Source organism: Meriones unguiculatus, chromosome 17, assembly GCF_030254825.1.
Source record: "Meriones unguiculatus strain TT.TT164.6M chromosome 17, Bangor_MerUng_6.1, whole genome shotgun sequence".
NCBI classification, from domain to species: domain Eukaryota; kingdom Metazoa; phylum Chordata; class Mammalia; order Rodentia; family Muridae; genus Meriones; species Meriones unguiculatus.
In genome coordinates, this window is record NC_083364.1 from 58,810,088 (window position 1) to 58,836,041 (window position 25,954).

The 25,954-nt window shown below is 39.7% G+C and overlaps 1 protein-coding gene across 12 annotated transcripts in view; it reads left to right on the forward strand.

Moving 5' to 3' along the window:
- The window catches only part of Abi3bp (ABI family member 3 binding protein), a 210,431-nt gene that overhangs the window by 170,712 nt on the left and 13,765 nt on the right, over window positions 1-25,954 (forward strand). For all 12 annotated transcript variants that reach the window (XM_021634091.2, XM_060370558.1, XM_060370560.1 and 9 more), the window contains 8 exons: window positions 2,954-3,019; window positions 5,970-6,029; window positions 14,537-14,611; window positions 16,050-16,169; window positions 18,954-19,082; window positions 19,650-19,718; window positions 23,030-23,239; window positions 25,696-25,804. In XM_021634091.2, coding sequence (XP_021489766.1) covers window positions 2,954-3,019; window positions 5,970-6,029; window positions 14,537-14,611; window positions 16,050-16,169; window positions 18,954-19,082; window positions 19,650-19,718; window positions 23,030-23,239; window positions 25,696-25,804 — 838 coding nt within the window. The remainder of the gene's footprint in view (window positions 1-2,953; window positions 3,020-5,969; window positions 6,030-14,536; window positions 14,612-16,049; window positions 16,170-18,953; window positions 19,083-19,649; window positions 19,719-23,029; window positions 23,240-25,695; window positions 25,805-25,954) is intronic.

Here is a 25,954-nt window from a genome sequence, read left to right on the forward strand (position 1 = left end):
ATTGTATAATGGTGTGTCTGTCTGTCTGTTCAGATAATTCTAAGTTTGAGGCACTTCTCTGTTATCCTAGAGTTTATACTTTCCTAGTTTTTCCTCAAATCTTTTTTTTAGGCTCACCCAGGATAGTTGTATGAGATATCAAATAATAACTGGGAAGGAAGCCATCATCAGGGAGAAGAGGAGGACCCACAAACTGCTACCTTTCAATAACCCTGACTAGAAGCAGAGGGGGGACAGCTTTGATGAAGACTAGCCATGTGCTATCAGGACCTTCTTCATAAGCTGTGCCTGAGCTCTGAGGTTCTTCAGGTCCAGTCCTCATATGGCACATTCCAACTGAGAGACTAGAGGCAGAGATGAAATCATTCCTGCAGATGTTGTGCTCTAACCACATGTGTGTCCCTGATGCGTGAGCCTGTGGGACCGCAAACCCTCGGCAGTGGTACTCCTAGGGCCACAACAGAACCTGGCTACTAGATTCTCCCTTGTATTTTCTCCGTGGCAGCCTTGCTTCTGCTTCTGCTGAGACAATTCCCACACAAAGTGCCACAACCTAAGCTCGTTTCTCTGTGCCTCCCACTTTTGTTTCTATATGTATTTGTTTTGCATGTACATGGGTGTGATGAGAGGACATTTGTGGCATGTGTATGGAGGTTAGATGCCTTTAACAGCATTGGTTCTCTCCTTCCACCACCGGATTCTGGGATCACACTGAGCTTGCCAAGCTTGCCAACAAGCATTTTTACCCACCAAATCATCTAAGTGCCTAGCTTTCTACTTCAGTACCTTGTAGTACTATAGGCATTTTAAGGAGTCCTCATTATTTGACTTTCAGCTTTTGTTCCTTCTCCATTTGGAACTGGCAGAGCTCAGTGCTTCTGTTATCACTGTATATTTATTTCTGATGTTTATGTACTTTATTTTTAATGTTTTATAAGTTTTTAAAATGGATATAAAATATCTTTAATTTTTTTATATTATTGGTCACCCCCAAAACAGGAGGCAGTACTGTTTACATTGTTACATAGTCACAAAGCTCCTTTGCCTTTCTTAATTATGTTTAAGATTAGATATAGCCCATGGCAGCTCAGTCTCCAAGTGGACTCCCTAGTAAGGGAGGGGCTGTCTCTGACATGAACTCAGTGGCTGGCTCTTTGATCACCTCCCCGAGGCGAGTGCAGCCTTACCAGGCCACAGAGGAAGATAATGCAGCCAGTCCTAATAAGACCAGACAGGCTAGGGTGAGATGGAAGGAGAGGAGGACCTCTCCTATCAGTGGACTTGGGGAGGGGCATGGGAGGAGAAGAGGAAGGGAGGGTGGGATTGGTAGGGCACAAGGGAGGGGTCTGCAGCTGGAATACAGTGAATAATTGTAATAAAAATAAATAAATAAATAAAGATTAGTTTTCTCTGGGCCACACACTCTCAGACTGCCTCACAGCCTAAAAAAAAAAAAAAATTGTATTCCAGCTCTTTAATTTCTTCCTCGAAAAACTAGAACAAAAGCTCTCGTGCCCTGGTGTTGAAGTAATGATGGCACAGTGCTGGACATTTCTGCACCCTGCTTTGATCTCCTTCCTGTGTAGAGTTTGAAAATCCCTGTATTTTCTAACGATGAAGAAAATAAGAGCCATGATCCTTTTTAGGTCTCTTCAGCACAAGCAATCAAATGTTCAAAGGGATGTACACGAAAAGCAGAAATGGGTTAGAGGGACTGGCACTTTTACCATCCTCTAAGAAAATCAAAGGGAACCATTTGCGAATCATCATGAGGCGTTTTTTTGCTCTGTGGGCATTAACGCAGTATTTGTACTCACTGTGGTTAGTACCTTTGGGATGGCCCCTGCAGGATTTCAGTCTGCACTGTTGGCCCGCTCTATGGCAAAATCCTGCTCATCAAAGCCTTCACATTGGACGCTTCTAAGTGAGAGCTACAGAGTAAGCTGTTTCACAGGTGTTATTTTTTTTTTTTAAGCCTGGCAGGCAAGACATTGCTGATTTATGGTTAATAAATATCCACTGAAGATGTGAGCAAAACTGTTAAATGATGTAACGTTTGTATAGTTTACAAAAAAAGAAAAAAATTCTGGCTGTAGCTCGCGCACTGCGGCTGGTAGGGCCCAGAAGGAGCACATCCTGTAATGCCTAAGGAAGCGAAAATAGTTCCGTACCGTCTCCCAAATTTGCCTGCAGTGGTCATCCACATTGTCCTTCGGCAAGGCTTCATTACTGCTCCTTCGTGGGCAGGCCCCTAATCACAGGAGGTAACATGCTAGTCTGGGGATTTCTTGGTCCCTATTCCTTGACAGGTGGGACGCCAGCCGCCATTTTCACTCCTTTGTATAGCAATCATAAACAGTGGCTATTTATTCATTTCAGAGTTTATAAGCAAATTTGATAAAGCCCAGGTTACCATTATTTTTCCTTAGCCATCTAATTTTTCCTTTTTTTTTTTTTTTTAACTGTTTTTAACCCTTAAGATTGCTTTCTTTGGAAAAGTAATGTTCCATAGTTCCTCATTGAGAAAGATGGCTGGTTGGAGAGAGGTCTGGCTGGATAGATGATTGGCTGTAGGTGGGTGGCTGAATAGATGACTCGCTGGGTAGATGGCTGGCTGGAGAGACGGATGAGTAAGTACTTTGATTGATGGCAAAGTTAAACATTAATCACGTGAAGCAACCATCTGATAAATTAATACTTTTCACAAGCACGGACTAACTTATTCTTTATATTACAAATGACCTACCTCATTCTGTGTACCTTTGCTTTTCAGCCACGAGTATTTTCAATTGTTTTATATCCCTATTGCATAAAGTAGGTAATGAATAACTGGCAATTTCAGAATGTTCTTTCTACTTCTATGTGAAGCGTACTGGTCCGTAGGGTAACACAGGTCAATTGGCTGGCCTTTGAAGTACTAGTTATTGGGTATAAAGTGTGTCTTCTATTTCAGCACCACACAGATTGCACACAACTCCTGTGAGGCCCAAAATACCTGACAGACCACATGCCAGGCCTGGTAAGAGACCAATTCTTTATCTGATGCCCTGTGCATTTACCAGTGTGGGAAAGCTACAGAATGGCATAGAAACAGCCAAATTTCCTAATTTGGAAGCAGGGATCCAGGACATGTACCCTCTGGTTGAAATAAAAGAAACACAGAAATTCTGATCCCTGTGGATCATTGATGGGCTTGATTCACTGATATGATAAGGCTTGAAGGTTTTATTGTTGTTGTTGTTGTTAATGGATGTTTAGATTCAGTGACCTCTGTGGAACTGAACAAATATAAAAATATTTTAATGAGGTTTATTTGTAAGTTGCACACACCTTAAATGTTTTTGTGACAATTCAAATGTCTTTTCTTGCCTTGGGGAAATAAATAGCCTCATCCTAGTAAGGAAGTTTTTAGTTTTGAAGAGACTAATTTTACTTGATACCTTCTCTCATCAAATGTTTCTCGCCTCAATAAGAGACATGATTTATTCTGGAGCTTAAAATTATGAGTGACCATGACCCAGGAATATACATTCCAGTCTTCCTCATCATGTTTGGGAAGTTTTACAGTGACAGAACAAAAAAAGTTATAATTAATCAATACTTTTTTTTTAATTGCTAGAAACATCTGAAAGGCAGAGTAGAGTACAGGAAGATGAGGGAATCTCTCTTGCAAGCCTCAGATACTACCTGATGATGACATTCTTAGCTTTTGCGTTGGCAGAAACCAGCACTCTTTTTAGCTAAGGGTTTATCTGTTAGTTACAGGAGGCCCACAAGGTGGACAAGGAATGGCTATTTAGGTGGCTAATGGTAGCCCAAAGTTCTTTAAGCTCTGTATCTCCAACATTCTATGAATCAGTGCAGTTCCAATCAATCAGGCTGGCTGACACAAAGTCCTTCCAGGAATTCTTTTTTTTTTTTATTTTTTTTTAATATTAGTTACAGTTTATTAACTTTGTATCCCAGCTGTATCCTACTCCTTCTTTCCCTCCCAATCCCACCCTCCCTCCCTTATCTCTTCCTTGCCCTTTTCCAAGTCCACTAATAGGGGAGGACCTCCTCCCCTTCCATCTGACCCTGGTTTATCAGGTCTCATCAGGACTGGCTGCAAAGTCCTCCTCTGTGGCCTAGCAGTGCTGATCCTCCCTCAGGGGGAGGGGAAGGTCAAAGAGCCAGCCATTGAGTTCATGTCAGAAATAGTCCCTGTTCCCCTTACTAGGGTACTCACTTGGATCCAGGAATTCTTGTTCACACTTCAAAGAATAAAAATATTTACAAACAACAAAAATTATAGTTCTGTCTCTAGAGATACTTCATACTTACCAAATCAAAGAGGGATTGTAACTCTACTCTCTTTGGAATTTAAAGGACTACTTGTTTAGTTAGTTGTTCTTGTATAGAACAAGCATTGTAGTGCCCACCAGCTAAAGCCTTTCTGGTGCTTCCTGTCCTTTTCTGTTGTGATTCTAGGGATTCTTGAGGTACTAAATGAGCACAGTTATTCACAAAGGTGTGGTCTATATGAAAGTATCTTCAGGTATGTGACAGAAGGGAGACAATGCTTTTATGTTTTTGGAATATTATATATGTAATATTCAAGGATATGTATATTATTGTCAGAGTGAGGTCATCCACGGATGCAGGGATGGTTTCTATGCTAATGTGAAGGATAAAAGGGCAGGAAAGCAAGGTTCCATCACTCAGCCAGATCTTGTTGAAAGCAGCAGCGCAAAGACAACCAAGTCCAGAGAGGCAGAGTCTCTACATGGGAAGAGGACCCAGATCTGGATTCTGAGGCGTGGATATCTGTGGAAATAAAATGAATTCCCTTTTGTCCCTGGAAACTGGCTAGTTTGGGTTGTCCCAGGGTGTTGGATAATCTGGACATAGAAAGAGCAATAAAGTTTCCTTCCATATTAGTGTCCCCAACAGTTCCTTAGGTGTTGGGAGAGGGAGGATGGCTAAACTCCCACTAAGTGTTTTTCTTGGGGAGGGAGGAAAGGAAGTTATCTATCTTAAATGTCCATGTAGAAATACATATTAATCTACTTAGAACCTTTGCTCTTTGCCTGCCTCCTGGGAAGCTGCTGACTCCTATTTCTTCATATAAGGAGCCAATATTTTGGCTATGATCTCTAACTCTTCAAGGTAATTAGATAGAAAAATCTATTACAAGAGAAGATATTTCTGTGTGACGTGCTGTTACAAAAATCTGTGAGTGAACTGATTTATTATGTGACTGAACATTTCTGTAAATTACAGAAATAGTAATAGTTGACAATGACCAAGTGCTTACCATGTTGCCTGGGAGGTATTTTAGGAAACTGGGGTGCTGAGAGGAATCAGAAAAGACAGGCAATCTGGCGCTAAATCTTATGCATACAGGCACACTCAGTGTTTGATTTTCTAAAAATCAGAAAAGAGCCATGGCGTTGTCAGGACTCAGTGCTTGACAATGGATGTATACAAAGAGTATTGTAATCAAATAGTATTTACAGATGTCTACAAAAGGACCACAAACTTGTGAGTTATGAATGGTGGCCTTGACTCTAAATACATTTCAGATCTTGGTTTTCCACTAGATGTAATGTATTCTTGATTTTTCTTCAGTTCTATTGTAGAATGTGTCTTATGGCATACATAGGGAACAAGGTCAAATAATTCCCACTCAGAATTAAAAATTCTCTTGCCACTTACTTTTTTTCAAGAACAAAAATTGGAGTCCAGTGTCCATCTCAGTACAGATTCAGATTTTCATTTTTATCTATGAAGCTTATGACTTTCAAACCAGAATGTGGTTTCTTTATTCTATATTCTGGACCATATGAGGGATTCTTTTTTGTATGTGAATTGTCATTACTTTATTGCGTAGTTAAATGATTTTCAGTTCTCTGAGAAGTTTTGTTTTTCTTGGCTGTAAACTTTTAATAAGGGAATGTCTAAACTGTTTAATTCCTACTTTGTTGTAGTTCTCAACAAAACAACTATAAAACCTAGAAGGCCAGCCAATGGAAATGGAGTGGGAACAGGTAATAATCACAAATGTATTTCTCTTTGGTTGTATCAATATTAAATATGCCAATTTTCATATAATTTTGTTGAGCACAACAATTTCTTTTTTTAATTTTAATTTTTATTAATTACAATTTATTTGCTTTGTATCCCCCCTATAGCTCCCTCCCTCCTCCCCTCCCAACCCCACCCTTTCTCCCCTTCTCAACCCATGCCCCTCCCCCAGTCCATTGATAGGGGAGGTCTTCCCTTCCTTCTGATCCTAGTCTACCAGGTCTCATCAGGAGTGGCTGCATTGTCTTACTCTGTGACCTGGTAAGGCTGCTCCCTCCTCAGGGGGAGGTGATCAAAGAGCAGGCCAATCAGTTCATGTCTCTGACATGAACTGTTCCCATTACTATGGAACCCACTTGGACACTGAACTGCCATGGGCTACATCTGAGCAAGGGTTCTAGGTTATCTGCATGAATGGTCCTTGGTTGGAGTATCAGTCTCAGAAAAGACCCCTGGGCCCAGATTTTTTGGTTCTGTTGTTCTTGTGGAGCTCCTGTCCTCTCCAGGTCTTACTATTTCCCACTTCTTTCATAACATTTCCTGCACTCTGCCCACAGGTTGGCCATAAGTCTCAGCATCTGCTTTGATACCCTGCAGGGTAGAGCCTTTCAGAGGTCCTCTGGGTCAGGCTCCTGTCTTGTTCCCTGTTTCTGCTTCTTCTGATGTCCATCCTCTTTGCCTTTCTGAATCGGGATTGAGCATTTTAGCCAGAGTCCTCCTCCTTGATTAGTTTCTTTAGGTGTACAGATTTTAGTAGGTTTCTTTTTGTATACATTTTGGAAAATATTTTTAAAATTAGAATTTTAAAGTTTTAACTCATTTCAAAATCAACTTCAAATATCCCTAAAACTGCTGGGAAAACTTTTTTCACTTTTCAAAACTAGCTATTATATATAGTCTTATTCCTCAAAAATAATTTTTATTAAATGCTAATTACAGAATGGAAATAGTAAAAAATAGTTGTTGTTTTTCTTATTTCAAACCACTTTCCATGCACAGGTCAGTCTTTGCAATGACTTGGACTTTCTGTTTCTCATCTCTCACAATAGCCATCACAACTTTCTGAAAGACCTTTATCTGCTAGAAGTCTGCAATGTGGAACTTAAATAAGAAGATGGAAAATTAATTCAACACAATTAACAACTGGTTGCTGTGGCTATTCTATTAAAATTTATAAACCAATCTGGCCAAATGACATAGCCCAAGTTTGTTAGAGCTATGAGAATGGACCTAATAAAAGTTCAAGTGTCCAACTTATTTATTCCATGGGCAAATGGGACTACATTGTTCTCTTCAGATAGTTTTAATAACATAAATCATATAGTTACATATGCAAAAAAGCATAAAATTTAGAATGTATTTACTGCATATGTTATGTTTGATCAGCTCCCTATAAGAAAAAGATGTAACACTTGAAGTTAATCTAAAAATCATTTAGATGCATTTAAAATGTATTTCCTGCATTTGCTTGAGTATTATGGTATCTGAAATTCTGGAAATTAAGTTATTTTCAGACCAAATGAAAGGGGCCAGTCCATGCATTTCTGAGACCTATTAGTACTGAGCTATTTCACTGATTCCTCCCACCTGGAATTTTAACAGTGCATAATTTCTCAGATTTGCCTATAGTCTCGCTCTAAGAAGAGCTATCTTGTCTCAGAACCCCTTGGGAGGAATTTAAATACATAGGTTGAATGTTCAAATGATCCCTCGTAAGTTGCATAAGTAAAAATGGAAATTAGGTATAAACAGAGTAAATAAACAACAACAAAAACAAAAGTTGCTATGGTCCTATTTGAGAGCTGCTGTTTCCAGTATGCTCAAACGTGATTCTCTCTAGGACGATGAGAATTGTCCAAAGAGACAAATAGCACTATTATACTTTAACTTACCAACGGTACGGTTTTTTTTTTCCCATGAACCACTTTTGAGGCAATATCTTTCATTGTCATCTTGTGTGCATAAGTCGTCTTTGTAATATCTCAGCTAAAATAGTTGGGGGAAGACAGATGCTTCTGTAGTGTAATTACCGTAACTGTAGAACACAGGCAGGGCAAGTAGGGTGCCTTTCCCCTATTCCTTGCTCTCTTCCAATGCCCAACCAAATTAATTTGCTTGTTCTACATTATGTTGTTGATCTGTTGGGGCTTCATCTGTGGTTTATCTCAGGTAGTAAGGTCAGCAGACTATCCAGCCATCATCATCTCCAGAGTCAGTCTTAGCTTGAGTATTTATTTTTAACACTATGGTAGGTTCTTACTTTGCATTGTGCGAGTTGATTTTTCTTTAAGGTTAGAAATTAGCCTACAGAGGCTGAGATTTTATTGTATTTATTTATTTGCATGTGGGAGGGGTATGCATAAGCCCATGTCCCTATAAATATATAGAAGTCAGAGAATCAGAGGACAACCTACAGAAATTGGTCCTTTCTTTCTACAATGTGGCTCACAGATATAGAACTCTGTCATCACCTTGGCATCATGTGCCTTTACCTACTGAGCCATCTTGCTAGTACAAGGCTCATAATTTGGATTGGTCATTATTCTATTATTCTGCTTTTTTGGTGATTTCCACACATAGACCCAATAGACATCACAGTTAAGGTGTTCCACACATTAGAAATTTCTAAGTTGGAAAGTGATGAGAAACAAAACACAGTTTATTGCCCAACTCTTTTTTTCTTTTACTTTTTAATTCTTTATTAATTACACTTTATTCACTTTGTATCCCCCCTGTGGTTCCCTCCCTCCTCCCATCCCAATCCCTCCCTTCCACCACCCTCTGCATGTATGCCCCTCCCCAAGTCCACTGATGGGGGAGGTCTTCTTTTCCTTCCTTCTGATCCTAATCTATTAGGTCTCATCAGGAGTGGCTATGTTTTTTTATTTATCCACATTCCTCCTGTGGCTTGGTAAGGTTGCTCTCCAATCAGGAGGAGGTGATCAAAGAGCAGGCCAATCAGTTCATGTCAGAGACAGTCCCTGTTCCTATTACAATGGAGCACACTTGGATACTGAACTGCCATGGGCTACATCTGTGCAGGGGTCTTAGGTTATCTCCATACAAAGTCCTTGGTTGGAGTATCATTCTCAGGAAAGACCCCTGTGCTCAGATTTTTTGGTTCTGTTGCTCTCCTTGTGGAGTTCCTGTCCTCTCCAGATCTTACTATTTCCCACTTCTTTCATAAGATTCCCTGCACTCTGCCCAAAGGTTGCCCATAAGTCTCAGGATCTGCATTGATAGTCTGCAGGGCAGAGCCTTTCAGAGGTTCTCTGTGTCAGGCTCCTGACTTGTTCCCTCTTTTCTCCTTCTTCTGATGTCCATCCTCTTTGCCTTTCTGGATAGGGACTGAGCATTTTAGCAAGAGTGAGGACTCTTGATTAGTTTCTTTAGGTGTCCAGATTTTAGTAGGTTTATCCTATATTATATGTCTATATGAGTGAGTATATACCATGTGCATCTTTCTGCTTCTGGGATAGCTCACTTAGGATGATCTTTTCCAGATCCTACCATTTACCTGCAAATTTCATGATTTCCTTGTTTTTTTATTGCTGAGTAATATTCCATTGTATAGATATACCACAATTTGTTCATCCATTCCTCCACTGAGGGGCATCTGGGCTGTTTCCAGTTTTTGGCTATTACAAATAAGGCTGCTATAATTGAGCAAATGTCCTTATTGTGTACTTGAGAATCTTTTGGATATATGCCTTGCAGTGGTATAGCTGGATCTTGAGGAAGAGCTATTCCTAGTTGTCTGAGAAAGCGCCAGATTGCTTTCCAGAGTGGTTGTACAAGTTGACATTCCCACCAGCAGTGGAGGAGGGTTCCCCTTTCTCCACAACCTCTCCAGCATGTGTTGCTGACTCTTTAGAGAAGAAACTGATTTTCCTTGGAAGATGGCAGCAGCTAGGCTGGTTAGCTGCTCAGCCGTCACCATTTGAAGGCTCCTTACACGCAGGCAAAGTAGAATTCCGAAGCTGCCTTGGAGCACGTAATGTGGCAGACTTGGTGACACAGCTGATCTCAGACTTTACTCTTTGCATCCCTTTTCCATTAATTTTTTTATTTATCCACATTCCACCCCGATTACAGCCCCCTCCCCCTCTTCTACTAGAACTCCCTCCTACTCCCCTTCTCCACACTTTCTCTCTCTCTCAGTGGGGAACCACACTTTACTGCCCCCATGAGGAGTGAGCCTCACAATGAGAAACTACTCTTCAGGGTGAGGTATGTGTTTTTCCAGGATCTAGCGAACTCTTCCAGGCTGCTGGCTCATTTCTCATGAAGTTTTAGCTAGGTGCTAAGATTTGGAGGCAAAACCACAGAGAGCAGTCCTCCATAATATCACCCCTTTTAGTCACAGGAAATAGAGTTACTGGTTCATTGAAAATAGATTTCCACCAATACAGCCGAAAATCAACATGTTTGTTTGCAAAGTTTTTGTTACTATGATTAGAAATATCCAGTCATTATTTCATCTTGGACAAGAAATTGCAAAGTGCTGAATTTCGTAAATCCATAGACTTCTGGAAAACTCCCATATGGCAGCGGTGGGCCATACTGAAGTTCCAATCCTACTGCCTCCAGGGCCAGCTGCCCCTTAGCATGTATGTCAGTTAATCCTGTTTGAGAGAAAAGAATTCTTCTCACAGCCTAGGCTAGATCACCATCCACAAGCTCCGTTCTCTACAAGGTCTCATACTAGTTTCCTTTTTAATTTTCTCCTCATTCTTATTCTGTGCAGCCTCTAACCTTAAATTGCCCAAGTTGACTGGTTTATCAGAGTCCGAGGCTTCATTGTCTGTCTCAAGTTCTCCCAAGTGAACTCCAGAGCTGTTTGCATGGTCCTTTCCAGTGCTTTCAGATACTGCTATCTTCTGTACGATTTCAAAGGCAGATGTGCTTTTGGTTTGCTTATTTATATCTAGAGACCATAATGGTGTGCTTCCTGTCTCCATCTGTATAGAAACCAAGGGGAAGTTTCTAATGGCCTTTAATTAAGTAGTTCTCAACCTGTGGTCTCAACCCCTTTGGAAGTGGGTTACAAGTTAGATATCCTGCGTATCAGATATTTACATTGCAATGCATAACCGTAGTAAATTTATAGTTATGAAGTAGCAACAAAATAATTTTACTGACTGGAATCATCAAAACATGAACTGTGTTAAAGGGTCTCACATTAGAAAGGTTGAAAACCCCTGTGCTCTAATGTAGTCTCCCTTCCTCTTTTCCTCTCCTCTTCTCACCTTCCCTCTGCTGACCCATGTTTCTCCCTCCCCCTTCTGCTTTATCTCCAACTCACTTCTGCCTTCAGGCACTTACCTGAACTTATCCTAGGGTTAGTGGATCTGCAGTTGCCCTATAGAAACTGTTGAAAGCCTGAAAATATTTGTGTGTGTGTGTGTGTGTGTGTGTGTGTGTGTGTGTGATTGCCACATGATGGTGGCGTGGTCATAGGACAGATACTTGCCAGCCAAAGCCATTAACTCTCATGCAGGGTGGCACTGTAGCCCTCTCAGGAGATGGAGGACTATAATCATTTAGAGTCGTTGTGAGGAGTATAAGAAGGAGCTAATAGGATGACTTAGTGCTTGAGAAAGAGGCTTTGGAGCTGAGAGCATGTGATTCTGAGTCCCAGCATTTCCTAGCAGTAAGACCTTGGGCAGTTGTGTTTAATTTGGCCTTTAATTTCCATACTTATGGGTCCTGGATGCTATATCTCACATGGAAGTTTTGTAAAGCTCAAATCAAGTAATAAATATGAAGAGTGGTTGTACATTATTAGAAATAAAATACCTTGTTTTTGAAGGACAAAAATATTTGGAGAAGGGCTAATAAGATCTACTGAAAGAACACACAGCCTACTGGCATTCGTGTGTGTGTGTGTGTGTGTGTGTGTGTGTGTGTGTGTTATGGTAAACCAAACCTCAGAAAACCAAGTCACCTCAGTGGCACAATGGAAATGTTTTTCTATTCCTGTGTGTCATTTACAGAAGAACTAGTCACATAATCCATCTCCCTGACCCCAGGGTACCAAGAATCCCAAGCACAGGAACAGCTTTTCTAGAAGAAAATTTCAAAGTCTTCCACATTCTTCCAGAAAGCAGTGGGGATGGGTTCTTTATAACCACAGCCCCACTCTGTGATACCAGCTTCTGTGTTTGTTACTTTTAGTTCCTCTGATGGACATCATGACCAAAAGCAAGTTAAAAAATATATATTTATTTGCACTTAAAGTTCTGGAGGGTTAGATGTCCATAAAGGTGGGTATGTCATGGAGACAGGAGCACGAAGCTGAGAGATCACATCTCAATGACTCACAGGAAACACAGGCTATAGGAAGTAGATAAGGATATAAACTCTTAAAACTCACCCTCCCCCAGTGATGTCCTTCCATCAAAGCTCTACAACTTCCATAACCTACCTCAAAGAAGATCACCAATAAGGGAACAAGTGTTCAAATACATAAACCAATGAGAAACATTCTCATTCAGACTACCAAAAGCAAAGCTCTTTATCTGTGATCAGTATATCTGTCTACACATTTAAATAATATCTTTAAATGTGTTTAAATAGTGTCTTTTTACCTTCTCTGAGACATAACTGTAAAATCAGCATTGTTGGCATTTAGTTACTGTGGTTGTCACTGTTAATGTACTAACTGGCATATTAAATATGTTTTCTTATTTATCATCAGGCCATGTGGATTCCTTTTTAAACTGTTTCTGAAGTGATATTTTTTTACTTAGATTCTAAATACTGTTTCTGTTGTTTCTTAATAAAAATTGTCAGAGCCAGGAATGGTGGCACAAGATGTTAGTCCTCATTCCCAGAGGCAGGTGAGCAATCTCTGAGTCTGAGACCAGCATGGTCTATACAGTGAGTTCTAGGCCAGCCAAAGTTACATAGTGAGACTGTTTCAAAACAAGCAAACAAAAACCAAAGAAAAACACGTATCAGACACCCCAGAAAGATTATTTTTTTAATATAATCACAGAAAGTTCATAGGAGCCAGAGGGACAGAATATCTGCTGTGAGAGTGCAACAGCAGGGAAACTACACCCATGAAGTCTTACAAACATGACTACCTAAGCAAGACTTGAACAAGGATGACACCAACAGACATGCCAGTGTGGAAGGGGGAAAATCTCCTGGGGCCCTAACCCTAGACAAAGAACTAAAAGCAACTAAGAAATATTGAAAGTGAGAGAAATAGTCTCCCCCGGAGAAAAGCTAGCCTGTAATTGGTTATCTAATACCAAATAGTCAGCCCTGAAATCATATACCTACAAATAATAGTAAGCAGACTGGGTAGGTTATATATTTGTATATATACATATATATGTGTATATATGCATAAATGAATGTTTATTTATGTATATATAAATATATATATGGATACATAAGTATACACACACACACATAGGTATTTAGGAGTGTGTTTGTGTGTATTGTGTATGTGTGTGTAACCACAATTAAAACAAAATGACGGCAGAAGCCATGAATCTGAGAGAGATCAAGGTAGGGCTAAAGTACATGGGAGGAATGGGAGGGAAGAAATGAAAAATGATACAGTTAATTTAAAAATTGTATAAAGAAAGCAAAGATTATTTATTATTTTTTGAGACAGCCATGGCTGTCCTGGACTCATTCTGTAGACCAGATTGCCTCAAACTCTCAGAGATCCACCTACCTCTGCCTCCCGAATATAGGGATTACAAGTGTGCACCACTGCATCTGGCTTGCAAAGATTTTTTTTTTTTTTAAGAATAGTAACACAAAGCTAAGATGAGACATATTGGTTGCCTATCTCCTAGGGAAGCTTTCCAAAACCTATCCTAGGTAATTAGGCAAATGGCCAGATAATCACCATATTTGGGGGAGGAAAAACATCACACAAAGCAATTTTGAATTGGTTTCCTTCAAACAATAAGTTGGAGTTCTAGGCAAATCCACTACTATTTTACAAACCCCCAAGGTAAAGATCTAGCTTGTAGCTTCAACAATCTAATGGGCCAGAACTGCACAGGGATATTTTTTAAGTCAGTTCAATAAGTATAAACCCAACCACACTGAATTTCTGAGGTTTATTTATGGGCATTGGGGAAGCTGGAGGAAAATTATCTTTTTAACCACAAAATATACCCATAATGACTGGCAGAAGGTGACAATTCGCCCTTCTTAAAAATCTGTCTGGTGAAGCAATACCTCCCAGGCAGCCAGTGCAGGACAAATGCCATGGAAAATTATGACAGAACCAAAAACTACAGTCCAACTCCAGCTTTACAGAGAAAAATAGAGCCAAGGAATGCAGGATTTTTAGTAGTTTTATATCTGGATAGTAGAAGATGATTAAAATGAGCCCAAAAGTGTTTATGTAAGATATGCACACTTTCCCAGACAACTCCTACCAGGTACCCACGACAAAGAATGTTTATACAATTATTCCTGTTGTCTCTGTTCCTAGGAACCAAGCAAGCACCTAAGCCGTCAAGTACTGGGAGAAACATGACAGTGAGTTCACACGCCACAAAAAAACCAGGTAAGGAGTAAGAGGGGGACCCCATGGCGCCTCAGCTCTGAGATTGGCACAGTAACAGCAGTAGGTGATGAACGGTGTCTGCATGGCCCCTGTGTGTGAGAACCACATTAGCAATAGATGCAAGCTGTTGGGCGAACGTTCCAAAAGTCCAAACTTGGAGAAAGAAAGTGCAAATTAAATTCTTTCAAAATGCTGTGGAGGATAATAACTTAATGGCTGCTCCCTATAATATTCTGAGGAGCTATAATGGACAAGTAGTACAAAGCCACTGGGTTTTAAAAGGCTTTTTTTTCCCCAAGCTTGACTCTTGTGTGATTTATTATGATATGCTTTGGCCTGATTTATGTTCCTGTTGGAAGAGTAAGTTGTGTGTAATAGACCACGCAGCTGACAGTCCAGTCTCTTTACTTTTTAAAAGGACGTTATGAGAGAGGTTCTTGCACATTAGTGTTGCCATCTTCTCATTGCCATCCTCACCTGAGCAAGCACATGGACAGGCCCCTCCCCCTTTCCCTCTGCCAGCTTTCCTACCTCTTTCTCCTTTGTCTTTCTTCTTAGTAGCCTTGAAAACACTGAAAGTGACAAAGTATTTTCCTGGGTGGAGAATTCTTCTTGATTATTTAAAATCAACATAAGTAACACAAAGAAAGAAATACATTTTTAAACTATAATGGCTTAAAGTTTGAGCTAAAGGTGAGTTTGAGCTCCAGACTCCTTTAGCTCTTCCAGGCACCCTGCAAAGTAGACCTCATTATGCAAACTATAAAAAGCCAGCTGCTTTCCTTTGCCCATTAGGGCAAACAAGATTTAAAATTGTACCATTTCTTGGACTAGTAGCTCTGCCACCAAGGTTGCGGGTGGCAGGGCAAAGTGAGTGGTAAAATTGGCTCCTAGTCATGTTCCCTAGCTAGGAATCCTTGTACAGGGCAACACTAGAGTTGCTCTAGTCGCCAGATTCCCATTGCTGCCATGAGTGCTATTTTGATATAATTATTTGAAAAGTTCCAACATTGTTATATAGTGTGAAACACTATATGTGCTCAACAATTCCAACTTGAAATGATAAAGGCATTGCAGGCTCACAACAAAAAGATGATTAGGAACAATAAAGTTCAGCAGTATTTCTGTTGTGTCTCTAGGGGAGGAAAGATGTTAAGTTCTCTATATATGACCTCCAAAAACATCTATGCCTGCATATTTTATCAAGATTACAGGAGATTATTTACATATGCTAATGTGATCCATTGTCCATGGACATATGACCAGCATAATTTTAGAGGAATCTATTACTTTTATATATAGGCACTTAGGTATATAGACACTTCTCTATAAGATATGAAATATCTTAGAACCTAACTGCTTCTCTGCTGATTATGAAAGCTTAATTATTTCAAACTGATCTGTTTGTAATAAATCCTGACTTTCTAATATCTCTTAGCCACAATCTCAGGGACTCGTCGCCCACCCATGCCACCTAGACCTAAGCCCCCTAGACCTACGCCTCCACAGAGAAAACCCTTACCACCGAATAATGTCACCGGAAAGCCAGGAAGTGCAGGTATGTTCATTTACCTCTCTTCTCTCTCCATGACTGCATTTTACTCACTAACCCAACAAGCCACTGCATGTGTGACAGACACATGACTGTGCTGGCCACAGAGACTGGATGCTCTTAAGTACAGTTTTGAAGGGTTGAATTACCAACTCTGAGTGGCTAGTGTAAAAGAAACCATGCCTCCATACCTAGGCCAGTTTGCTTCTGAAATATTTGAATGCTTGGAGCCTAGAGCAAACCTGCTGTGTATTTCAACAGTGGATGATCTCAGACTACAAGTAGGAGCTGCTGTATATTGCCAGCCACTCAGAGAGAGTGGAAAATACAATGTCTTGACACTGACTTCATCTTCATGCCATTGCTAGGTTCATGGTGCTTGGGGGTGGGGGAGGAATGTGAGCAGTCAAGCTGTTTCTTACTTCCATGTCTAGGTTCATGCAGTCATAGAATGGTCTCAGCCAGACCTGGATATGCACATATTTTATCCCTCTTCTAGCGCCACAAAGAAGTCTTGGATTGCCACTTTGTTCTATATGGTCCTCGTATACATCCCTGCTACAGCAAATGGTTTTGTGCTATTTGTATTCTTAACTTCCTCTCATAGCTTGTGAGTTCTGTGATGACAGTGCTTGAAATTCCAGGGCCAGTTGAGTGCTGAGAGTATAGAGGGAATTTGACAGTAATAACTGAATTAGAATACATGAATGAAATTTAAGAACCAGTGAAAATTGATCCAGTTCAAAACAGAGCTTTAGCTCACTTCCATTTAGGGACACTGCTAGCAAACTATGTGTTCCTTGTCATTCCTCCCTTTCCACATCTCAACTTCCTAAATGTGTGGTAGTTGGAAACTGGATAAAAGTATTAAAGACAGCTGTGAGGATTTATGGGAAAGGAGTAGGTGCCATTCTTTTTTACAAGATGATGATAATGGCTTTTAAGGTGTTTCATGATTCTAGGTCAGTGGTTCTCAACCTGGGGAATGACTGACCCCTCCACAGGGGTCATGGGCCCCTGGAAAGACCACTGGAAAACAAAACATAAATATTTACATTACAATTCAGAACGGTAGCAAAAGTACAGTTACAAAGCAACAATGAAAATAATTCTATGGTTGGAGGTCACCTGCACATGAAGAACTGTATAAAAAGGGTCTCAGCATTAGAAAGGTGGAGAACCACTGCTCTAGATTGTTTCCCCCAATGTCTAGGGGAGGATTCAGCCTCTAGCTTGTGCTTCTTGTGCCTTTCTGGGCCAAGGCCCAGTGAAGGCCTCATGAGAAGACCAGGTTGTTCTCATTAACTGTAATATGAAGCAGCTGTGGCATGAGTGGCACTTGCCTTCGGGTCTCAGTGCTGAGTCAGTTTGATGCCTTAGTGTGCCCTGACAACCCAGGAGGCCACCCCCGCAGCACTCCCCACATGAGGCTGTGTGTTTTCAGTTACAGTTCATTGGTCTTGTGTTTTGGCTTAGGATATCCTATTCTCCTCTCAGAGAGTGTAGTTTAGCACAACCCCTCTACCCCTGACCCTGAGGAGAGGCCACAGGCACATCCCATTTCTGGGATTACCTCAGGTCACTGTTCTCCATGCCCTACTATCCACCTCTAACTGAGAGAAAATGGCTTCACTTCAGAGCCTAGAAACTAGCAATTGCCATGGTACAGTTCTGGTGATTCAGAAAGCCACTGGCTGTCCAGGAATACTCTGATGTCTCTCACAAGTGCTTGCGAACAGTCTTGGTTCCCACATGGCATCTGCCATTCCTCGCCTATCTCCAAATGTACTGAGGCCTCCGAGTCCTCAATTTGCTTGCCATTTGCTTGCTTTTCCCTCTAGAACCAAGGGCCTGAGTCTATAGGGGAAAAAGCAGGGATCCATCTACCTGACTCACCCATGACTACAAGCTAATTCAAAGTCAGTCCAGCTAGTAGCCCTTGACTGGTAGCCTAAGCAGGACTTTTTTTTCCAGAAGGAATATAAAACCCACTCTGTATCCTTCTTAGTCTACTAAACACTCTTGCTTGGACCTTGGGATGAATCAAGTTTTGGAGACTGATAAGAAACTTTAACATAACGCAGTTGAGTATAGCAACTCCGAGAAACACTGTTCTGGCCCCTAGACATTGCTTTGCAGCTCTTTGTCCTCTTTCTCTGGCTGTCCTCCATGTCTCAGAGTTTATCTCTAAGCAAGACCATTCTATTTCCTTGACTTTTTTTCACAGCTGACCAAATGGCTAAGTTAACTCAACATGGCTAGTGAAATATCTCATCATTTGTTTATGTTACTTCCCCATTGGAAATCTTTTCACAGCCCTTTAACCTTAAAATAGCATCCATAGCAATGATATTCAAGTTCTTCCATGATCTTACTTTCCTTGACCCCTCCATGCTTAGCTGGGATTGGGCCTTCTCTTCCCTCAACAATCATGTTTTCCTGATATGATTCATAGACTGAAGGTCTTTTCTCTTCCTACTGATAGTTTCATTTAATGGCACTTCTGTGAAGACGCTCTTCCCCATGATACCCACTTTCCCCATAGACATAGCCACTCCCTCTCTTTGTCCCCTCTGTGACCTTATGCAGTTCTTTCAAAATATCTGTGATGTTTCAGTATCCTTGGCTCAGGCATCTATCTCTATCGAGAACCAGGTCTTGATTGCTCTCCAAGCCTGGCTGATAGTGCCAAGCCACATGGTAAGTGCTTAACAAATGTTTATTGAATAAATAAATTGGAAACTTGGCACTGTTTCTATAAAACCTTATTGCTTTGGTTCTGCATTACAGGAATCATTTCCTCAGGGCGAATAACTTCCCCACCCCTGAAGGCAACACTCAAGCCTATTGGAACAGCCACAGAGAGACCAGAGGCAGAAAAAAAGCAACCAACTGCTCCTGCTTCTGAGGAAGAATTTGGTTAGTTGTTAGTACTCACTAGATACATTGCTCCAAGATGCTAACATATTTCAAATTAGGGTGAACAAATTCTCAGTTTGAGGTCTTCTATTTTCATCAAATTTAGGAATATTTGCCTTCTCATTTAAGAATAATATCTGTCAGCTTTTTGTTAAAGGATATGCTCCTATTCTTGGCAGACATAAAAATGCCAAGTCTTTTTTTCTTTTAATAAAAATGTAGACCAAAAAATGTAGACCAATTACTAATTAAAACAATTTAGACTACTAAATTACTGTTACTACAAATTACAGATAGTTCACTTTATTAATGAGCATTAGCATATTGGTTACAATTTTTAATTCACAACTTTTATTACAGTCCAGAACTACTTGATGTAGGACACAGTTAATGGCCTTTTTAGTTTTAGTCAAAATGTATTGTAAGAATAGTAAAGGAAATCAAACTATAAGCAAATTATTTAGGAGGAATATTAGTTATCTTTCTTCTTTACTGCTTCTGTCAATGTGTTGTGAATTTTTCTCTGTCCTTCATCAAGCCTTTCATTATTTTTTTTTTCATTCTCAGGTAATACAACTGATTTTAGTTCAAGCCCAACCAAAGAAACTGACCACCTTGGGAAGCCCAGATTCGTAGGTATGCCTGACTCTGCATTTTGGCTTTTGGTAGGACTATTCTGTAGGTAGATCTGTCAGGTATGTGCTGTGTAAATATGGTAGGAGCTTACTACAACATTAATTTCTCATGTTTGTGCAAGACAGCTGGGTAGCAGGTGCACCTGACTACCTGATGGGGTAGCCTCAGGTCCACCCTACATGCTTGCATTTTGGTGTAGGGACAACGAGTAGAATTGAGCCAGGTGAGGCCATTCTTACCATAATACAAATTAAAGGGAGGTGGGATCCAAATAGTCACATTTTGAGATCCTTATTTTGTGACATCTGTTAGGTTACATTGGCTAAAATAGTCACACAGCCAAGCTCAAACCAAAAAAGTTATGCAGGAGAGCATAACTCTTTTTCATGGATGCAGAGACAAGTTTTAAGATACCTCAAAACTGTTTTTCATCATTGTATTATTTGATATTTCTGACAGTAGTGATAAGGGCTCTGGCTTCTCCATCTTCACCAGCACTTTGGATAGTCAGTGTTAAAATGCTTCTCTCCATTCTCTTGGGAGTAAAGTGGTATATAGTTATGGTTTGAATTTGACTATTCCAGTCTACCTTAGCCAAATTCCACAGTCTTGGTTGTGGATTGAAAATTTCATTTTCTCACAATTCTGGAAGTAAGGATTGGCCTCTCTCCTTGCCTGGCGGATGGCTTCCTGTGCCCGTGAGTCCCTTCTGTCTCCCAAGGACTCCAAGCTCATTAAGTTTCACAATTTCAAGTTTTAACTAAGTTTTATTGGTCTCCTTCTTTCTAAATTTAAGTCCATTGATGTGCAGGCTTAAATTATTACACCTGTAATAAATTACTGATTGACTGATCCTTGCATTCATTACACAAGATGTTTTCTATTTCTCCTGGGCATCTTTGCTCTGAAACCAAATTTTTTTCCATTTTTTTATTCTTTATTAATTACACTTTATTCACTTTGTATTCCCCCAATGGTTCCCTCCCTTCTCCTGTCCCAAGCTCTCCCTTCCTCCCCGCTCTGCACACATGCCCCTCCCCAAGTCCACTGATAGGGGAGGTCTTCTTTTCCTTCCTTCTGATTCTAGTCAATTAGGTCTCATCAAGAGTGGTTGCATTGTCTCCTTCTGTGGCCTGGTAAGGCTGCTCCCCCCTCAGGGGGAGGTAATTAAGAAGCAGGCCAATCAGTTCATGTCAGAGAAAGTCCTGTTCCTATTACTATGGAACCCACTTGGACCCTGAACTGCCATGGGCTACATCTGTGCAGTGGTCTTAGGTTATCTCCATGCATAGTCCTTGGTTGGAGTATCAATCTCAGGAAAGGCCCCTGTGCTCAGATTTTTGGTTCTGTTGCTCTTCTTGTGGAGTTCCTGTTTTCTCCAGTTCTTACTGTTTCCCACTTCTTTCATTCCCTGCACTCTGCCCAAAAGTTGGCCATGAATCTCAGCATCTGCTTTGATAGTCTGCATTTTTTATATTTATATATCCAGTCATACTTTCTCTGGATTACTTCACTTTTTTCACCTTTTCCTTTTAACCATAATTTAGTCTCTCTATATTTACACTGTAGTTTTTAGACATCATCATATCAGATGTTTTTCTTAGCTAATCTAACAATCTCTCTTATTTGTAGCTTATGGAACCTTTCAAATTATTATTGATATCTTTAGGGGTAATGCTTCACCTTGATATATTTTTTACTTTAGCTATTCTTTGTTCCTTTTCTCTTTTTTGTCCTTTTAATGTTTAATTCCACTTTATGTGTCTTATTCCTTTCAACTCCTTGTTTCAGTTGTTCTGTGGGGACTGGCAGTGTGATCCTTATACCATCTACCTTCTGGTGACAATGAAGAGCCTCACACTCAACACATTTATGCTTGTGTAGCTCCTTTCTTTCCTCCTGGCTTTGCGCTATTACTCTCAATAACCATCACACAAATGTCTTCAATTTTTAAAAAGTAAATTAATTGTTAGATGTGGACTAAAATACTGTCTATATGTATACAGATTGTTATTATTTCACACATCTTTCATCCTTTTATGTGGAGGCACACTTCTAGCCAATGAAATGTTTCCTTCAGTTACTAACTTACAGTATGGGTTTGCTGGTTTTAAAAGAAAGTACTCTGCCATTTTTTAAAAGAAGTATTTTTCATTGGTGATTAATATGCATTGAAGATGTCATGCCATTGTCTTCTATTTGCAGCCTTCCCAATGAGAGATTTACTGTAATCCTCACTTTTATCATTCTATATATTTTCTGTCTCTCCCCTTTAAATAGTTATCTATTTTTCACTGATTTGGGGAAACTTAATTATGTTTGGTATAGTTATCTTCATATTTACTGTTCTTAAGTTTTTAGCTTTTTGAACTTGTGATTTAGAAGTTTGGAACTAATTTAAGGCCATTATTTCTTAAGATATATTTGTGTTCATGTACCTCCTCTTCTACCTCAGGAACCTGAATTATGTCCATATGAAAACTCTTCAACACGGCTGGGATACAGAGTTAATAAAATGTAACTGATAAAAAAAAAATAAAAAACAAAACAAAACAAAAAAAAACTCTTCAAAGTTTCCCAAAGCTAACAATTTCTATTATCCATTCATTCTTTCTCCTCTCTCTCACTATGTGTGTGTGTGTGTGTGTGTGTGTTATGCGATATAACAGAGTAAGTTCTTTGTCTTCTGTTTTGTGGTATCTTTTGTATTAGTTCTACCACATACAGTTTCATCTCTAGAAATCTGAATTGGGGAATTTTTATATCTGCCATGTCTTCCATATATAATGATTCTAGCCTCTGTTCAAGTTCGAAGTTGGTTTCAAAGGACTGATTTTTTTTTTTCTCACCAGGAACAATATATTTTTTTGTGACTTTTATCTTGCTGGAGGTTGGATATTTCATCACTAAAATATTTTTGAGTTTTGTTCTGGGGTACAGTTGATTATTCAGAACTGCTTGGTCCTTGTGAGTCTAGCTTGGTTCAGAATGTTGTTTTGTGTGATTCTTATTCCTACTGCCTGAGACTCAGTACCTATAAATTATGAGGTAGGAACCAACTCCAAAGACACAAAACAGTATCCAAAGAAATCAATACTAGGTACATCTATAAATGTAGTATCTTTCTCACATACCCCAGAGATAGTTTAGAATTTTGTGTCTAAGCCATCCTCAGGACTATTTTCAAATGTCTTCTCAGAATGTGACACTGAATTCTTCCAATAGCTGATCAAATTTACTAGGTTACCTCCCCCTCCTTCTTCACAAGTTTCTAGTGTGCTGTGAGAGTATCTTCTCTTTTCCACTCTTAGGTCCTCATGTACGATATATCCCGAAGCCTGACAACAGGCCCTGTTCCATCACTGACTCTGTCAGACGGTTCCCTACAGAGGAAGCCCTGGAGGGGAATGCTACCAGCCCACCACAGAACCCACCCACCAACCTCACTGTGGTCACTGTGGAAGGCTGCCCCTCATTTGTCATCTTAGACTGGGAAAAGCCACTAAATGACACTGTCACTGGTAAGACTATGGCACTAGGATGTGATACTATGGTGGAAAGCTTTGATAGCACAGTACCTGGACAGCCTGGGTCAAACTGTGGCACAAAAATCACATCTAAGAAGACACAGTTCTTTTGTTCAAAGTGTCATAGGTGGAAAAAAGATCTATGGACTCCTAGTTAACCAAGAACTTTAACTCCCTCTCAGAATTTACCTTCACAGTTTGAAAATATAGTCTTAAGATTTTACCAAGAAAATTACATAAAGTGTGTGGAGACTTGACATGACTGATAATATTTAAAATAGTTTTTTTTTTAACCAACCCAATTTCTAAACTGGCTAAGAACTTCTATACAGGCTAAAAATGATTTTTAACTAACTTGGAGAAATTGAAAAAAAAAACAAACAAAAAACTCCCTCAGTTCCAGGCTGCTACTTGTCTGAAAATTTTGATTGTGCTACACCAACCCAATTCCTCATGGAAATAAGAAAACAAGAGTCATTTTTTGAATCTGTTATGATTTGTTTAACATACTTTGATTCTACACATAGAAAAGGAGAATCAAACAAAAAAATGAGAAGAATAACAGACTAACAACTGTAATTGCTGGAGAACATGGTACCTAGTAAGCCTGAGTCCATGTGACTGCTGTTTCCAGGCCCATGTTGCAGAGAATAGAAGCACAGACTAGACAGGAGCACTATGAGGGCCAAGGTTTGGATAAGGACACGCAGAACCTTCTAGGAAATATTTTCTACTCTGGATAAAGGAGAACAAAAAACTTCTCTCCTACAAAAACGTGTGATCTGAGCAACATCCCATGTAAACATTACCTTTGCTGAATTCCCATCTCATCAGTTTAGAATCTCTGTTCTGAGAAAGAGCCCATCATCACCAGTATTCCTAGGAATATGCCTGGTCCTGCTGATTTTTCTAGGGTTGAGCCAGTAGATATCTCAAGTTCTAATTGTTCATCAACTTTCAGTATTGGTTCTCCACATATATTAAACCAACCCAAACTCTTGACTATATACTTTGCAAATAAGGAGTTCTAATTTCCTGAAACCAAATGATAAACCAATTTTTTTTTTTTGCCCTAAAGACGTGGGCTATCAAGTTGGAATTATTTAATTTTATATACTTAATTATCTAGTACATCCCCATTTGAATATCTGACTTAAAATTAAAGCTGTATTTCTCTTTCTGATCTGTAATAATTTTTAAGTTCTATAAACTTTTAATTGTAACAAGTCATGAGTAGAGTATACTTTATATACCTAACCCACTCTCTTCATATTATTTTTTTACTAGATGTTAATGAGCTACTTGGAGTCTTTCACAGTTAAAATTTTCATGGCAAAGGATCAATTTTAACTCTTCAGTCACAATTCTACATTTATATTGTTCTCTTAGTCTACATCTAAACAGCAGAGCTTTTTTCCTAATGATCTGTTCCATAGATTTCATTTTTAATTTTAGTGTTATACAAAATACCACCTGATTTCAGGTAGGATTATCTACCAGCTAGCTGCTCAGATAATACAGAGCGCAGTTCTTCTAATTCCCAAGAAAGAAGTAGGGAAAAACATCTGTCAGATTCTCTTATTCTGCAGGTCTTTCCCTGCTGATGAGTGAGCCCTTCAGATTCATAGAAACCTGTCTTTCAGGGAAATTTATTCAGACATTGTAATTTGTGTTTAATATGAAGAAAACTATCCAGGGAACATAAATATGCATTACATTCAAAATCCAGTTCTTCAGCTCCAAACAAGAAAGGATTTTTATCACTTGGTTAACTTTTGCTACTGACATGGCTTTAAGCTCAGATTTGTTGTAGCTGGACACCATACTCCATTAACCTTCTCTCCAAATAAGATAGCAAGAGACATGACTTCCATTTAAACACTATCCCTCATATATACTTTCCCTAAACTGGCCTTTCTACAAAAACCATCCACCAGTTGCAAAACCATAAACTATCCAAAGCAATGGTCATCAGTCTTCATCAGTTATTAGGCCTTCTTCAACTCTGACAAACCAGGAAAGAATGCTTGATATATCATTCCCCAAACACTTTGAGAACCTCTGCCATCTGGTAACTGAAAATTGCTGAAAGGTGAGATCATGATATCTCAGGGCTGCAAAATGTTAAGCGCACTTCCTGTTATTTCAGAGCATGTGACTTTGGTTTCTAGAACCCATGCTGGACATCTCATAGTCACCTGAAACTACAGCTCTAGGAGATCAACAACCATCTCCTGGATTCCACAGGGACCTGCACACACATGTACATGTATCCCTCCCACATGCACACATATACACAATATTTAAAATAAATGCTTTTTCTAGATGGTGTTTCTAGAACTGCAGTCAATCTGTCATCTTTATGAGAATGCCTTTAGCATCATACTGTTAGCCTCAGAAACAAATCAACTGAGAAATAACAAGTGTCTACTGTTTTCTTCCATATTCAGAATATGAAGTCATATCCAGAGAAAATGGGTCATTCAGTGGGAAGAACAAGTCCATTCAAATTACCAATCAAACCTTTTCTACAGTAGAAAATCTAAAACCGGATACAAGGTAAGGCCCAGTGATATCTTTTATCTTATCAGCAAGACAGGCAGAGAAAGCACAAGACTGGGTCTGGTGTAAGTTTTTGAAACCTCAAAGCCCACATCTGATGGGCCATATCTCCTCCCAAAAGGCCACACCTTTCCCACAAGGCCACAC